The sequence below is a fragment of the Carassius gibelio genome, chromosome B9 (assembly GCF_023724105.1).
Source record: "Carassius gibelio isolate Cgi1373 ecotype wild population from Czech Republic chromosome B9, carGib1.2-hapl.c, whole genome shotgun sequence".
Lineage (NCBI taxonomy): Eukaryota > Metazoa > Chordata > Actinopteri > Cypriniformes > Cyprinidae > Carassius > Carassius gibelio.
This window is the reverse complement of record NC_068404.1, coordinates 15,355,010-15,373,037: the sequence shown is the minus strand read 5'-3', so window position 1 is coordinate 15,373,037 and position 18,028 is coordinate 15,355,010. Positions and strand designations below refer to the sequence as shown.

At 37.4% G+C, this 18,028-nt stretch overlaps 1 protein-coding gene across 8 annotated transcripts in view; it reads left to right on the top strand.

Annotated features, from left to right (window-relative positions):
- The first annotated feature begins 336 nt into the window (after positions 1-336).
- The window catches only part of lrch1 (leucine-rich repeats and calponin homology (CH) domain containing 1), a 69,345-nt gene continuing 51,653 nt past the window's right edge, over positions 337-18,028 (top strand). For 4 of the 8 annotated variants that reach the window (XM_052564777.1, XM_052564775.1, XM_052564776.1 and 1 more), the window contains exon 1: positions 341-708. In XM_052564777.1, the coding sequence (XP_052420737.1) occupies positions 480-708 (229 nt within the window). In that variant the 5' untranslated portion in view covers positions 341-479. Of the gene's footprint in view, positions 709-18,028 lie in introns of all 8 variants that reach the window. The other 4 variants (XM_052564772.1, XM_052564770.1, XM_052564774.1 and 1 more) reach the window with 2 other exon arrangements.

Below are 18,028 nucleotides of genomic sequence, written 5' to 3'. Positions count from 1 at the left end.
ATATTATGTTATATATATATATATATATATATATATATATATATATATATATATATATATATATATATATATATATATATATATATATATATATATTATGACAGTAAAAAGAGAGCATGTATTTATTGTGTGTTTAATAACATTCGGTATAACAACGATGAATACCCAAAAGGTTAAGCTTTATTATTTTATAATCCATTCAGATAATTTTTCTAAAAGCATTCTGCTCATCGCCACCATTTGTTTGCAGCTGCTGTTCGCGTCCAGCAGATGGCGCTGTAGTTAAGGCCATCCAGCCCGTTGTTGGCACGCGCTCAGGTCCAGAAACAAACTGCGCAGACGCGTTATGGACAGTCAGATAGCGCACTAGGAGGAAATTCACCCACCGCTTCTGAGACCAGCACATTTTCTTTGGGATATACCGATCGCAGAGCCTCTTGACGAGCTTTTTTTTTTTATTTTTCCCCGACGGGGCGAACATGGCGACGCTGGGACCGGAGCCCCGTCCTCATTCCCAGCTGCCCTCTGCCGCATTACAGACGAACCTGAGCGGACTGGGCTCCAATACGAACCTGCCTCTCAACCGGGGTTTGGAGAGAGCTCTGGAGGATGCGGCGAACTCCGGATTTCTGAATCTCAGCACAAGAAAACTGAAAGAATTTCCCCGGACAGCAGCTAATTACGACCTAACGGATACGGTGGAAGCAGGTAAAGTGATGAAGTGATGCTTTATTTGTTTTTAGCACACTGCGCCTGCTCGGTCACATGCGCTTAGGATAGTTTCAAACGGGAATGTTTCCTAAAATATGTTTTGTCGCATTTGACCACTTAAAGATGTTTTGGCTTTTCTAAAACTTCCACTGTAGTCAACTCAACAGAAAGCGTATGAAATATTTGTGTCAGACTCAGTATCTATATAAATGTTACAGAACATGTTGCAGACAGGATAAAAAGAAGTGGGCTTCTTCAGTTGTCTATTATAAACACCCAGCTCGGAGATTTGAGGATGTGTGGTACTAAAGTAGTGGATATTATTACTGTCCATAATAAGACGTCATATGTGACCAGCTTGTCCACATCCTGAGTACTATGGAAATCCCCTGGCACTTTTGACAGGGGCTTTCATTTCCATCTTTGGAGTTCAGCAGAACACACCAATGCCTATGAAATGAAAATGAATGCATTCGTGGATTGTGTTTTGAAACCAGAACTCTGAAGGCTGATGATCATGGGATCTGCAGGGATTGGTTCTTTTGTTTACTCTTTATTGAATGACGTGAATAATTAACCTACAACTTATTGACGTCTTCATTAAGGACACTCTCATGAGGAGACACTTACGCTTTCTTTCAATATGTCCCGAACGGAAAAGAATGACCTTGTGAACTGCTTATTGTGGTAATAAGAACATGAGACACGCATCTCGGCAAAGCATGTGACGTCAGTAGTGGTAGGGATCTGTGACGTCAGTAGTGGTAGGGATCTCAGTGAGTCGAATCGATTGAGTCGCTTAAGCAAAATGATTCATTCAGTAGAACTTTCTGAGACACCAGTGAGTGTTTCTATCAGTGTGTGGTGAATGAGTCACTGAATTATTCACTTTACCAAGTCGATCAAACACGATTCCAAGCCAGGGTCTGGAGTCCTTGCTTTTAAAGGGCACATAACATATACAGTTTCTTTTAACCTCATGCTAATCTTGAGTACCTATAGACCCCTTTTGCACGGACGTCAGAGGTAAGGCAAGGCAAGGCAAGGCAAGTTTATTTTTATAGCACATTTCGTACACAATGGTAATTCAAAGTGCTTTACATAAAAGAAAGTAAAATAATCATGAAGAAAAATAATAACAAAAATAAAACAAGTAATTTTAAAACTTTTAAAATGATTAAAACATTTAAAAACAGTTAGAAAATGATTTTACATAAAAATAATAATAATAAAACAATAATAAAACATAAAACAGTGAAAATATAGTGCAATCAGTTCGGACATTGCACAGTGCTCATTCAACAAATGCACAGCTAAAAAGATGCGTTTTGAGTCTAGATTTAAATGTGACTAGTGTTTTAGCACATCTGATCTCTTCTGGAAGCTGATTCCAACTGCGGGCAGCATAGTAAGTAAAGGCAGACTCCCCTTGTTTTGTGTGAACCCTTGGTATTTCTAACTGACTTGATCCTAATGATCTGAGTGCTCTGTTAGGTTTATATTCAGTGAACATATCTGCAATATATTTCGGTCCTAGGTCATTTAGTGACTTATATACGAGTAAAAGTACTTTAAAATCAATCCTAAATGTAACTGGAAGCCAGTGTAAGGACCTGAGAACTGGTGTGATATGCTCAGATTTTCTGGTTCTAGTCAGAATCCTGGCAGCAGCGTTCTGGATGAGCTGCAGCTGTCTAATGGTCTTTTTGGGAAGACCAGTGAGGAGCCCATTACAATAGTCCACCCTGCTGGTGATAAAGGCATGAACAAGTTTCTCCAAGTCTTGACTGGAAACAAAACATCTAATTCTTGTGATGTTTTTTAAATGATAGTATGCTGATTTAGTTACTGCTTTGACATGACTACTGAAACTAAGGTCTGTCTCCAAAATCACACCAAGATTCCTGACTTGATTTTTAGTTGTTTGACCCCTAGAGTCAAGGTATGCATTCACCTTGAACACTTCATCTTTGTTTCCAAATGCAATGACTTCAGTTTTTTCCTTGTTTAACTGAAGAAAGTTCTGGCACATCCAATTATTAATTTCTTCAATGCATTGGCAGAGGGAGTCAATGGGGCTGTAGTCATTTGGAGATAAGGCTAGGTAAATCTGGGTATCATCAGCATAGCTGTGATAGGCAATCTGGTTCTTTCTCATTATTTGACTTAGTGGAAGCATATACAGGCTAAACAAGAGCGGTGCAAGAATTGACCCTTGTGGGACTCCGCATGTCATGGATGTCCACTTAGGTACGTCACGGCGCTAGCTGGAGGCAAAACAAACGGAAAACTGGAGGCGGCTAATACAAACCAACACAGGGTCGGCTACTCAAGGAGCTTAAAATGTCGTCTTGTTGTGTTGTTGGTTGCCAGAATCGACGGAGAACATTTTATATACATTGTTGTGATTAATTGTGACTGGAATTTAAGAACATGGTAAGAAAGAATAAATACAGAAAGTTTATAATTAATTTGCAGTCTTCAGAATTTTTTTTCTAGAAACTAATTACATCTTAATAATTATTTTACTGTAATGTCACTCTTTATTTAATCTAAGGATTTATACGCCCTCATTTTCTCTTTACTATACACGCTCAGTTTCTCTATCAGGTAAGTGTAGATGTCAGGCCACTTAATCGGAGGTAATCCTGTCAGATCGTCCATCCAATGAGTGATTGTGTATGGGTCGACCAATCTGGTTCCGTCCGTTAAAGTTAACTTTTTCAAATAATTATCGTGGTCCCGGACAGTGAGCGACCTTAAATATTCAGATAAAGCAGATATATTCAGATTTTCTCCAGCCATTGTTAAAAAAACAAGCTAAGAAAACTCGCTAGCTACCGTTTGTTCAAGTGTTGAGGGGAATCTTTCTGCCTCCAGCTAAGCCCCGCCCACACAAATACGTCACATTGTTTACCAACTGTAAAAGGGTCTATTGCATCCTTCATAGATCCAAAAAGTCTTTAGTTTTATCATATTTATAAAAGAAAAATACAGCTTTCTGTTTTTTTTTTTTTTTTCCGGAAAAAGCCGAGCTCCTGGAGGCGTGCCTTGAGCGGAGCTATAATACTGATGTTTCGTGTTGTTACCATTAATAAATATTCACTTATGTGCTGATTTCAAACAAAATACAGAAATCTGATGCAATTGTACTTACATGAATGGGGTCTTTTATCACAGGGGCGGCTCCATGTTTTAATAGCAAACGATCTGCAAATCCAGCTTCGACTTTGGCCTAGTTTATAAAACATCCGTCACTCAAAAGACCAGAACACACAAACGCACTTGATACTCTCCGCTACCCGGAAGTAAGATTTTCGGCACAAAAAGTCATTCTTTTAAATTATTTTTTAAAACTTTGGCCATGTTTAGCATGAGAATCCAGCTCTTTAACTCTGTGAACAACTCTGAGTTCACGAAACACCATTGTACCCCCCCTTTATGTTTTCTTTCATGTCAACAATAGATTGCAGAAAGCTGACTTGAAAGAAATCCACAAAATCTATTTTCTAACTGCACATCGTAGTTCTGATTGTGAACAATGCAACCATAAATATGTCTCATTTAAAACAAAACCAAAAAAAATCAATAGGTCATAACTGGACCTTACTGTAAAAAGTCAAATGATTAATCGTGATTAATCGCATCCAAAATAAATGTTTGTTCATGTAATATATGTGTGTGTACTGTGCATCATTATTATGTATATATAAATACACACACATACGTTATATGTTTAGAAAATATTCACATGTATATATTTATACTTATATAATTTATATTATATATAAATATATTTAATATACAAATATAACATATAGTGTGTGTATTTATATACTTATTAAATATATACAGTACACACACATATATTATGTAAACAAAAACTTTTATTTCGATTAATCGTTTGACAGCACTGGAAGATGACAGACATTTCTCTGGTGATGATATGCGGGACTTCTATAATTTACTCCACGTGTTTCAAAATAAACTGTTAACGAGTCAATTTATGGTAATGATTCGTTCACTGAAAAGATTCAGTCCCCAGTAGTCGTCATAATGAACGGCTGCGGCGAAAGCCAAGATGACAAGTTAGGAATGTTGAGAGAGCGGGAGATCTGCTTCCGTTCCCCGTGAATTTCTCCGCACTCCCCTCTGCTCGGAGGCCGGAGAGCAGCTAAAATAGGAAACAGGAAAGGGCAGACCGTAGAAATTGCAAATTCCTAGCATTCTTAAATGGTCTTCTGAAGGACTTTAATGCAGAAAATTAAACACCCAGTCCATTGTGATTTTTGGAATGTATTAAGTGTTATTATGTGACTAAACAGTCATCGTTTTAGTTGCTTATGGTGTCACAGTTCACAGAGATGAAGTCATCCTTACCATGAATAAAGGAAAATTGACCATGAGAAATATTTACTCACTCTGCATTGTTGACCTTGTTTAGATAGATTTCAAAAGACCTTAAGAAGACTTGTGTCTTCAGTAGGAGTGTTGGTTAGGACCCGTTCAGGTCCTCTGTGCCTGTTCCACAGTGGATTTCAGCTCATATTTCTCCTCAGAAGCTGTCGTTGTTTTTTGTTTTTTAACTGACTCAAGATATTTCAAGCTGGGACATGTTGTCCTCACACACACATTTTCTTTGCTGCACTCTCTACCATTTCACAGGAGTTTCATAGGTGGCGTTGGGTATTTTCCACTACTAACAAACCAGTGTGTAGTTTTTATGTATTTACGTCCTTGAGCTCTCTGTCTTTTGGGTAGATGATGCCCTGGTTATGTTGCTTCAGGACGTGCTAGTCTTCACCATCAACACTGTATATAATAAATGAGTAAATGAGATTTCAGGAGGAGTTTCTATAAAAAGTGAAAGCTCAATATATATTTGTTATATAGTTATACAGCTATGATTATAGCTGTTTAAAATGCACAGTAGTGTGCTGTAGTATGTGCATGCTAGTTTTCCCTATTTTTAACTTCATCTTCAGTAACACTCATAATTGAATAACACTGTTAAATGTAATATTTAGCAAATCACAAAATTAATATCCATTGTCACAGTGTACATTGGAATGCTGTGATACAAAAAAATTACTAAATTCATCAAAGAATCCTTAAAAAAAATCTTAAATCTTAAGCTGTTTTCAGCATCAATAAGAATAAGAAATGTTTCTTAAGCATCAAATCAGTAGGCTATATTAGAACGATTGCTGAAGAATCACGTTATACTCAAGACTGGAGTTATGGCTGCTGAAAATTCAGCTTTCCCATCACAGGAATACATATTTCGTTTTCAAATATTTTTTTTATTTTAAAACATTTTCATAATTTTAATTTAAAAATTATCCATTGGTCTGTTGATGAACTGAAAATAATTATGGGCTTATCATTATCGACAGAGTGCATCCCTAATGAAAACACCTTAAACCAGCTGAATCACGCAGTGGACTCTGTTGTAATGCAGTTCTACTCATAGCAAAAATAGATAAAACTGTGTGTATCAGTTTAAACATATCAGTGGGTCACACAAGTAAACAGAGCAGCTCTGTGTTCTCTAACACACTAGTGTTACACTGCAGTTTTAAGCAGCACAGGGCTATTCACAACCTGATGCAGTCTTGTCTGTTTGATTGTCTTGGTTGTTGCTCTTAGAGCCATTCGGCATGTGAGGTGGTATGTGTGATCCACACACTCCTCTTTGCACGCATACACCCATGTTCATTACCTGTGACCCGTACTCAACTCTCCCATAGACGCGAGATGATAATGTTACGATGAAGCCATCCACTCACTCTCACCTCCTACTTTAATCTGCTGTCAACCCACACAAGTACGTTTCACATGAGCTCACATGCATGCACACAGACTTTGTTACACAATCTGGCTTTTAAAACACAAATTTGCTCACAACACAAACGCTGTTCCTCATGATAGCATTTCCATAAATATGGGCAAGCACAAATCCTCTCTCTGACAAGCTCTCTGAGGCAGGTTTTGTTTTTGCAGACAGTCAGGGTTTATTTTAAGTGTGACAACTGCTAATAAGATTGTAGTATAGACTGCTGAGATGGTCTTCATCTCACCTTCAGCTTCCTTTGTCTATGGTACTTGCAGTGCTTGGGTGGGTGGATGCAGGGGTGTTTAATGCGTAGTTAAAAGAATTATGGGATAACACCCACACACATGTACACACAGATACTCCAACCTTCAAATATTGGGTATGTGTAGGGGTGCGTCTTATCTCTGGGGAACACCACTTTGGATAAACATTATGCATTAAAGATGCATTACATCAACACCTTTCAGAGTGTTTGCTAATGCACCATGGCAACAGCACACCACCCATTACAAAGCCCAGGCATTCACTGATAACCCGAAAACAAGGCAAGGAAGTACATACATGTACGAATCCATAGCAATTTGTTGCTCCGTAGGGTATTTTTCGGAAATCTTATTTATTTTTTCTATTCAATTGAAGTTTATTTGTATAGCACTCTTTTACGATACAAATCATTGCAAAGCAGCTTTACAGAAATTTGCGTTTCTACAATATTTAGTAGTAGCTTATCAGTGGTGACTGTCAGTTTGTGCACGTTTGACAGGATTTTTCAGAAAAAAATAATACAAGATGTAGTTAGCCAGACGATGAACATTATTAACAGCAATTATTATATGATGCAGTCACACTTTTAGCAATATTTGTTAGTTCTGTTTGTTGATTCAGGGTAAGCATCATCTGGGGTCCTCCGAGGGTCAGCATCATCTTTTCTCAGGTGTTCTGGATCCAGACTGGAGCTTTATGTAAATCCCATGGCTAAACAGAGAAACAAATAGAGACTTCATTAGCATAGCTGCTTTTCCAACAAAGTAAAATTAATTAGTTTAACCCAAGCTAATGAATAAGAATGTGCATTTGATCAGATACAACTGCAGTCCCAAATTATTAGATGCATTATTTGAATACTTGGCCGAAGAGATGTTTTTAATCTAGATTTAAAGAGAGAGAGTGTGTCTGAACCCTGAACATTATCAGGAAGGCTATTCCAGAGTTTGGGAGCCAAATGTGAAAAAGCTCTCCTTTAGTGGACTTTGCTATCCTAGGAACTACCAAAAGTCCAGCGTTTCGAGACCTTAGGGAGCGTGATGGATTGTAACGTGCTATAGGGCTAGTAAGGTAATCAGGAGCTTAACCATTTTTGTAACTGATATGGAACTTACAGTTTTTTTCAATCGCTAACAAGCACTTAACCATACTTCAGATACTTTTTCTAAACTCTTAACACAGACTCACACCTACAAAACACAATTGGCCAAATGGATAATTTTCTTCTCAAAAACACATTTTGTTAAATATATACTAAATCTTCATTTCAAAATAGAACACATCTTTGTCTGCACACACCAACTTTACCAAAACACTGGAAATCTGACTCAAAATTAAATTATTCTGTCAAAGAATAACACTTGTTTTCACCTCACAAGTTACATGCAGTCAATCAAAGTACACCAGGTTTCAAAATACTGGCTATTGTTGACATTACAAAAACTGCATAGACTTTTCAGTCTCAGATTTACAGGTATTTGCATGCAAAACATGCAATTCACTGTTTTACACTAAATTTCTTGGTTAGGAACTGTATGTCCAAATGTACAGTAATGTTCACATTCAAAAGCATTCCAGTAAAAAGCTATTTTTTTCCTTTACTGTTTACTGCAGGAGGTACAGTAGAAACACGGTATGATAGAACAGAACAGGATTGACAGTATTGCTTACAGTGAACAAAATATCCATGAAACACATAAGAGCATTCCGAACAAAAAAACAACAACAGCAAAAAGCCCAGATAAAAAAGGAGGGGAGGAGGGGGGGGGGGGGGGGTTAAAATAAAAACAATCTCTCACTGCTCCTGCTCCTGCTCCTGCTCCTCTCACTGCATCTCTCACTGCTCCTGCTCCTCTCACTGCATCTCTCACTGCTCCTGCTCCTGCTCCTCTCACTGCATCTCTCACTGCTCCTGCTCCTCTCACTGCATCTCTCACTGCTCCTGCTCCTGCTCCTCTCACTGCATCTCTTACTGCTCATGCTCCTCTCACTGCTCCTGCTCCTCTCACTGCATCTCTTACTGCTCATGCTCCTCTCACTGCTCCTGCTCCTCTCACTGCATCTCTCACTGCTCATGCTCCTCTCAGTGCTCTTCACACTGCTCCTGCTCCTCTCACTGCTCCTGCTCCTCTCACTGCATCTCTCACTGCTCCTGCTCCTCTCACTGCATCTCTCACTGCTCCTGCTCCTGCTCCTCTCACTGCATCTCTCACTGCTCCTGCTCCTCTCACTGCATCTCTTACTGCTCATGCTCCTCTCACTGCATCTCTTACTGCTCATGCTCCTCTCACTGCTCCTGCTCCTCTCACTGCATCTCTCACTGCTCCTGCTCCTCTCACTGCATCTCTCACTGCTCCTGCTCCTGCTCCTCTCACTGCATCTCTCACTGCTCCTGCTCCTCTCACTGCATCTCTCACTGCTCCTGCTCCTGCTCCTCTCACTGCATCTCTTACTGCTCATGCTCCTCTCACTGCTCCTGCTCCTCTCACTGCATCTCTTACTGCTCATGCTCCTCTCACTGCTCCTGCTCCTCTCACTGCATCTCTCACTGCTCATGCTCCTCTCAGTGCTCTTCACACTGCTCCTGCTCCTCTCACTGCTCCTGCTCCTCTCACTGCATCTCTCACTGCTCCTGCTCCTCTCACTGCATCTCTCACTGCTCCTGCTCCTGCTCCTGCTCCTCTCACTGCATCTCTTACTGCTCATGCTCCTCTCACTGCTCCTGCTCCTCTCACTGCATCTCTTACTGCTCATGCTCCTCTCACTGATCCTGCTCCTCTCACTGCATCTCTCACTGCTCATGCTCCTCTCAGTGCTCTTCACACTGCTCCTGCTCCTCTCACTGCATCTCTCACTGCTCCTTTCACTGCTCCTGCTCCTCTCACTGCTCTTCTCACTGCTCCTGCTCTTCTCACTGCTGCTCTCACTGCTCCTGCTCCTCTCATTGCTCCTGCTTCTCTCACTGCTCTTCACACTGCTCCTGCTCCTCTCACTGCTCCTCACACTGCATCTCTCACTGCTCCTGCTCCTCTCACTGCATCTCTCACCGCTCCTTTCACTGCTCCTGCTCCTCTCACTGCTCTTCTCACTGCTCCTGCTCTTCTCACTGCTCCTGCTCCTCTCACTGCTCCTGCTCCTCTCATTGCTCCTGCTTCTCTCACTGCTCTTCACACTGCTCCTGCTCCTCTCACTGCTCCTCACACTGCATCTCTCACTGCTCCTGCTCCTCTCACTGCATCTCTCACTGCTCCTGCTCCTCTCACTGGGCCCCTTACTCTTACTCTTCCTCGTCCATACATTACAGTGTTTGTCTTTTTCTGTTTCTGTTTCCAAAAATATCACTCTTCAAAGTCCTCCTTTTATTGTATAAGTGTCAATGTAATAGAAAAAAATAACCCCTGCCATTGAGTCTAAGCTGGATTGGAATCAGTTGTGGTTTGCCCAATTTACACAACATAAAGCAGCTAAGATATATTGTTTTTGAACTGATATCATTGCAGAAGCAGAGGTTTTTATACTGTATCTAAGGTTTGGAACATTGTTTTTGCTATTGTGGGATGTTGTGTGTTAACATTTGTAAATACTACAAAAACGATCCATAATTTTGTTGGGAGGTATAGCTTGTCTGTTCAGAAAATGTAAGCATTGTGGAAATGTGTTCAATGACTCCACATTGTGTGAAAACGACATGAAATGTGTGAATTGTATGGCCACAATAGACAGATGCTGTGCTAATTGTGTTTAGAGTTTTGAAAATGTGACAACTGCTTGGACAAATGCTTGTTAGCGACTGAAAAAAACTGTAATCGGTAACCAGTGCAGAGACTGTAAAATTGGGGTAATATGATCATATTTTCTTGACCTGGTAAGGACTCTAGCTGCTGCATTTGGAATACCTGTAGCTTGTTTATTGAAGATGCAGGACAACCACCTAGAAGTGCATTACAATAGTTTAGTCTACAGGTCTTGAATGCATGAACTAGCTTTTCTGCATCAGAAACAGATAACATGTTTCGTAGCTTGGCAATGTTTCTAAGATGGAAGAATGCAGTTTTTGTAACATGGGAAATATGATTTTCAAAAGACAAATTGCTGTCTAATATAACACCCAGATTTTTGACTGTAGAGGAAGTAACTGTACATCCGTCTAGTTGCAAATTGTAATCTACAAGATTCTGTGTACTGTATTTTGGTCCAATAATTAATATCTCTGTCTTATCTGAATTTAATAGGAGAAAATTATTGGTCATCCAATCTTTTACATTTTTAACACACTCTGTTAGCTTAGATAATTTAGAACTTTCATCTGGTCTCGTTGAGATATATAGCTGAGTATCATCAGCATAACAGTGGAAACTAATCCCGTATTTTCAATAATATTGCCAAGGGGCAACATGTATATTGAAAATAGAAGGGGACCTAGGACAGATCCTTGTGGCACCCCATATTTTACTGATGATAAATGAGATGACTCCCCATTTAAATAAACAAAATCGTAGCGATCAGACAGGTAGGATCTAAACCATCTTAGAGCCTGCCCTTGAATACCTGTATATTTTTGTAATCAATCTATGAGTATGTCATGATCTATGGTTTTGAATGTGGCACTAAGATCAAGTAAAGCTAGCAATGAGATGCAGCCTTGATCTGATGCAAGAAGCAGGTCATTTGTAACTTTAACAAGTGCAGTTTCTGTGCTATGGTGGGGCCTGAAACCTGACTGAAAATCTTTATACAGACCTTTTTTTTTTTTTTGCAGGAAGGAGCTCAATTGACATAAGTGGAAGATTAGAAATGGGCCTATAATTTGCCAGTTCACTAGGATCTAGTCGTGGTTTCTTAATAAGAGGCTTAATAACCGCCAGCTTGAATGGTTTTGGGACGTGACCTAAAGATAACGAAGAGTTAATAATACTAATAAGCGGTTCTTCAGCTACAGGTAACAACTCTTTCAGTGGGTACAGGATCTAATAGACATGTTGTTGGTCTAGATACAGCGATAAGTTTATTTAGCTCTTCCTGTCTTATAATTGTGAAGCACTGCAGTTTATCTTTGGGTGCGATGGATGAAACTGAAGTATTAGACGCTGTAGAATCTACATTCGCTATGGTATTTATAATGTTATCTATTTTATCAGTGAAGAAATACATGAAGTCATTACTATTAAACGTTGATGGATGTTTGAATCAGGTGGCGTCTGCTATTTGTTAATTTAGCCACTTGTGCTAAATGAAAACCTTGGATTGTTTTGGTTATTTTCTATGAGTCTGTGGATATGCTCAGCCCTGGCTGTTTTTCACAGTACATTTTTCTCTAACCTTTTTCAATTTGATGGGGGCAACAGCTTCTAAAGTATTAGAGAAGATAGTGCCCATGTTGCCAGTCATTTCTTCTAATTGAAGTGTATTTATGGGTACACAGAGCAGTTGAGATAAATTAGGCAGTTTATTTGCGAATCTGTCTTTAGTGGCTGGAACAATAGTTCTGCCCAGAACGTAACGCTGAGTCATATAGTTAATATCGGTGATACGCAGCATGCACGATACAAGGAAATGCTCAGTAACATCATCACTTTGAGGTACGATATCTATATCAGTAAGATCGATTCCATGCGATATAATTAAATCTAGTGTATTAAAACGATGAGTGGGCCCGGTGATATTTTGCTTGACTCCAAAAGAGTTTATTAGGTCAGTAAACGCAAGTCCTAATGCATCATTTGTTTTATCAACATGAATATTAAAATCTCCCATGATTAGCGCTTTGTCTACTGTAACCAGAAGCCGTCTGAGAGGAATTCTGCAAATTCTTTTAAGAATTCTGTATAATGCCCTGGTGGTCTATACACAGTAGCCAGAGCAAGAGAAACATTTGATTTATTTTGCATATCTGACAGTGTAACACTAAGCAGAAGTATTTTGAATGAGTTAAACCTGTATCCTGTTTTCTGGGTAACATTGAGAATATCACTATATATTGTTGCAACACCTCCACCACGACCAGTCTGACGGGGCTCATGCTTATAACAGTAACTATTATTTTAATTGAAAATTAAATTAAATTAAATTAAATTAAATTAAATTAAATTTTTAATTAAACATAAAGAAAAACATACAGAATGAGAATTAATCATTTTATATTAATTTACAACTGTCCTTGTTTTTATTCATATAAAAGTCCAATTCTCGCTTTTAACAAACTATTAATATGACTTAATAAACTCGTAGTTTGCTGCTTATTTTTTTTTATTTTTTTTTTTATAGTACATAAGGTAGTTGTTAAATTTAGGTATTAGGGGTGTTGAATATTGTCTTACAGAATCTGTGCTAATAAACAGTTATTAGGTTAATATGTTAATAATAGGAATGCTAATAAGCAACCAGTTAGTAGTGAGAATTGGTCCCTATAATAAGGTGTTTCCAAACAAGTATTTTTGTCATACTGAATGAAATATCCAATATGGGGGACCGTCATGTTGTTCCAAATCTGTATGATTTTTCTTCTGAACACAAGCTATTTTGGAAGAATATTTGATAACCAAACAGTTGCTGCCTGGTTTATATAATAATAGTCACTGGCTTCCATCAGCTGTTTGATTAGCAGCATTCTTCAGTTCACAATATCTTCTTTTGTGTTCACCAGAGGAGAGTTCATAAACGATGACATCATTTTTTCATTTTTCTTTTTAAGTATTATGAACTGAAAACATGAAATACAGCTTTATTAATCTTGTTAATGTTCTTATCTAAATAAATTATCAATATGGTAAGATTTCCAGTTAAATGAATATTACATTAATAATGCCTTTTATGATTACATATGAATGATCAACATTAATCGTTTACCTAGAATAAATGATGTTAAAAATACAGTTCATAATACATTAACTAATGTAACAAAATGAATCTTATTGTAAAGTATTACACACTAAATCATTACTGTTCAGACACTATTGAGACCACTTTAGGGTTTGATGAAGATCTCTAAAAAGTGCTGGTATGTGTGTGTGACTTAACGGGGGCATGTGTGTCCTGAAGGGTTTTGGCTCAGTAATGTTGTAGGGCCTTGTTTCCTTGGGTTTGGAAAAGTGTCAAAGCATTGCAGGATGTTCTGAATGTGATCGCTGTAAAATGTGGTGCAGTGTGACAGTCCTTAAACAAACTTTTGGGAAAGACACATCGCCTGAAAAGCAGGTGACCAGGGAATGACAACATATGTACGGAGATAAACATATATGATGCTTTAGGAGAACATCTTCTAAAGGAAGTGCACTTGAGTGGCTTGTCACAACATGTTGAAATGTGCTTTTGCTCATCTCAGGTTTCTTAGGATCTAACTGTCACTCACTAGCGTCTCAGGGAAAAAAAATAAAAAATCTATTAATTTGACCTATAAACATTTTTCTGATTTGTCAGTTTTGAGTTGCCTTGTAAGGTTGTTTACTGAAATTCTGCACTGTTGAATTTCTCAGTTATTTCTCAGTATCTTTTAGTTATTCTGAAGATATTCTGTTTGTATCTGTTTTGTGTGTGTGTGTGTGTGAGAGAGGATCTAGGATGGGTTGTGTCAAAAATTTGATTGATGAGGGTCATAAAAGCCATCTGTTCTGGACACCTGTTTGTACACCCCCCTCCCCTCGCCGTACACCCCCGGTGACCTAGATATGAACTTACGACCCTAAGAAGGAATTTCGGTGAGGGAGGGTGAAAATGTGTTGGATTCTATGTGCTTTTTTTTTTTTAAACTGTGGAAAGGGATGAAATCATGAAAATGGTATAAGGGAAGTTTTTATTAAGGTTTTAAGTACACAGTGCATTTCAAGAAAAAGCTTATACACACATACGAGGTGGAAACGATGTAATGCTCGTTTTTCATAGTTGGAAAAGTGTAAAACGTTGTTAAAGTTGTAACAAATAAAAAAGAAAAAAAAATAGGTTACTGGTTATTTATCTAAAACAACTAAACAAGTCAAAACTATCAGATGTGTTTTCGTTAAGCAGCACGTGAAAAAGATATGAGAGCTTGTAAAAATTTAAAAAGGTGTTTTGTTACCACCTAGAAAAGAAAGCATTTAGCATTTGTACCTTACCTCAAACTGAAAAAGAAATGAATGTAAAGCGGCGATACAAACCAGAAAACTTGGTGTTTGTCATAATGTGAGAAAAAGTTAAAACAAAAGAAAAAAGATGGTAGGCATTACGCGATCTAAAATAAAATCCATCAGACAAGAAACTTGTCAAATCTATGTTGTACTTTACCACTAACCACCATTTTAAAAAAATCGAGAGTGTTACTGACAGGGTGTTAGACGAAAGAAAAAAAGATCTCACAGCAAAGTGTCAAGGCATCTCCGTTGAGCGATACTGACAGCACCGCAGACACAGTTAGAATGAGGCTCGGTGGATGCTCCGGAAAAAACCACGCCTCCGGCGGTAGAGACTGCCCCTGCTGTAGGCGTGATTGCTGTGTCAAATAGATTTAAATGTTAAAATAATTAAACTAAGTAGTTTTTAATAAATAGACATCAGGCCTTAATTAGTGAAAACTTTAAATCCGTTTAAACATAAGATCAATTTGTACTTTTTAAATGATGTAGCTTTATGCGATTTTTATTTACTTTTAGTCTTTAAAAAATACAAAATAAAAAAATAATAATAAAAAACAGCACTGAAAAAAGCATTATTTGTTTTTAATGTATTAAGTTAATTACGCTAATCTACGACTAGTCTAAATTTAGACTATTGCCGTCGATATATCTTTTATTTTTGTCAAGCTTAATTTCTCAAGCTATGGAAATTAACACACACACACACACACACACACACACACACACACACACACACACACACACACACAGCCACCCATTCACACGTTCCTTCTGCCGAGTTTGTGTCGTGTTATCTAGTAAATAAACCATACATATGTAGTTAAAAGTATCCCCATTTAACAATATGACAGGAAAGAAATATCTCGTCTCAGGTCGTGCAGCGAAACGTGACCGTGCCGCGCATCTGGTGTCTGTGTGATGTCGCCTGCATATCAGTTAGACATCAGCGGGGGTAAAAACATCTAGGTTTTTGGGGGTTTGCAACTCGACTGTAATCTAATTAGTTTTCCGAGGGGGGTTCTGGTGTTGTAAAAGATCTGCTGCAGGTCAACTAAAGTTTAAAAAAAATTGTGTGTAAGTGCTCAGGGATCAAAGACTCAACAAATTTAAACTTTATGGCTTAGGCCTGTGATCACAAGGTTATCTGACAGTTCATTTAGTGGGGTCAAAAGGATGTGAAATCTTTTAACAAGGCAGACCATATAGGAAGATGTAATTTAATTCGAGTTAATTTAGTTTATTTTAGTTACATTTATAATTTTTATTAACCCCTAGATCTTTCAACCTCAACATAAATGTACCGAGAATGCAAACAAGTGCACAAACACAACCATACAATCATAAACACACACACACACACACACACACACACACACACACCCAGCCACCCATTCACACTTTCCTTCTACCGAGTTTGTGTCGTGTTATCTAGTAATTAAACCATACATATGTAGTTAAAAGTATCCCCATTTAACAAAATGACAGGTAAGAAATATCTCGTCTCAGATTGAAACGTGACAAACTTAGTAGTGATTCTTTGAATCCTGTTTATCAACTCTTTGAGATACTTAATCATTGAAACATTTCTATAGTCACATCTTTATTTAACATTTTCTAAAATGAGATCTGGTTTATTTCTATATTAAGTGTAAGTAAGTTGTATTCTTTCGTTGTCATATCTTTTACATTTTATTAAAATAGGTTCAACTGATTCAGGAAGATCACATTTAACACAAAGTCCAGACACATGTTTTTCCTCTTATAAATAATGACTGATTAAGTGCAATGTGTCCAATTCTATGGCGAGAGCTTCCTTTCTATCCCCAAAATTCTCCTTTCATTAAATTTGATGTCTGACATTTTAATGTTTTTATCTGATCCACTACCTTCTATTCCTATATGTGCAGGTATCTATACAAAATAAATATTTGTTTTTGGTTGTATTCTGAACAAACTCTGTAAAATGAATGACAAATTGTCTTGTTGAAGATTCGCCACACTTTAAACTAGTACTGCAAATGAGCCTGAACATATGACTACTTTAGGTATATTAATGTGTTCACCCCACTGAAGAGCCAAAAATATGACAATCATTTCTGTAGTATAAACAGACGGATGATTAGATGTTCTTTCAGGTATTCTATACCTACCCACTTGGAACATATGTGTCCTGTTTCAGGATCTTTAGTTACATCTATGTATACGAGTTACTTTAAAACTATATGCTCTTTATTTTTCATCTAAACAAAAGTCCTTGATGTTTTATTTTATTTTAATAAGCCATTCAAACTTACTTTAGTAGACTAAATCATTGAATATGTCTTTTATTTTCTTAATATCAACTTCTGGCACGAAATTCTACATTCATAAATGTATGTTTCTCAAAACTCCCCGCGTTTGGTGGCATTTAAAGAGGAATTTGTGATGTATTTGGAGACGTTAAAAGAAATGAAAAGTCTCAAAGCAAGATTTTTGTATTCTTCATTAAAGGACTTTGGTTTTTTCTTAATGTGAAAATCTGTTACTCCCCTACTTTTTCATTCTTTATCTTTTTCTTCAGTGTTGTTTTATTTATTTTACATTTATTTTGTTTTATGATGTACAGAGTGTGAACGAAAATTGAGTGTAATCTCAGACCATATTTGTAAATCTACCAGTAATGTACGCCTTTATGTTTTTAATGTTTAAAGCATCGAATAAAAAAGAAAAAAACACCCACTAACACATCCCCCTAACACCTCCCTAATAACGTTGGTCACAAAGGTTTAAAGGTATGTTAAAAGAGTTAAACAAAGTAACGTTTTTAATAAAAACACATCAGTTCTTATTTAATGAAAACATTCTACCTGGTTTTAATATTAGACCGATGTTTTTACTTAAAAATTAGGTTAACCTATACCATTTTATTTTCATCTCAACAAAAATTCCTTGTTGGAAAAAATTGTTGTTTTATTTCATTTTAATAAGTCACTCACACATACTTTAGTAGTCTAAATCCTTGAATACGTCTTTTATTTTGGCAGTATTAACTTCTATCATTGCTATATCGTTGCTATATCAATTAAAACAAGCGTTTAGGCATACACAAATCTAACTGGAATGAAATGTT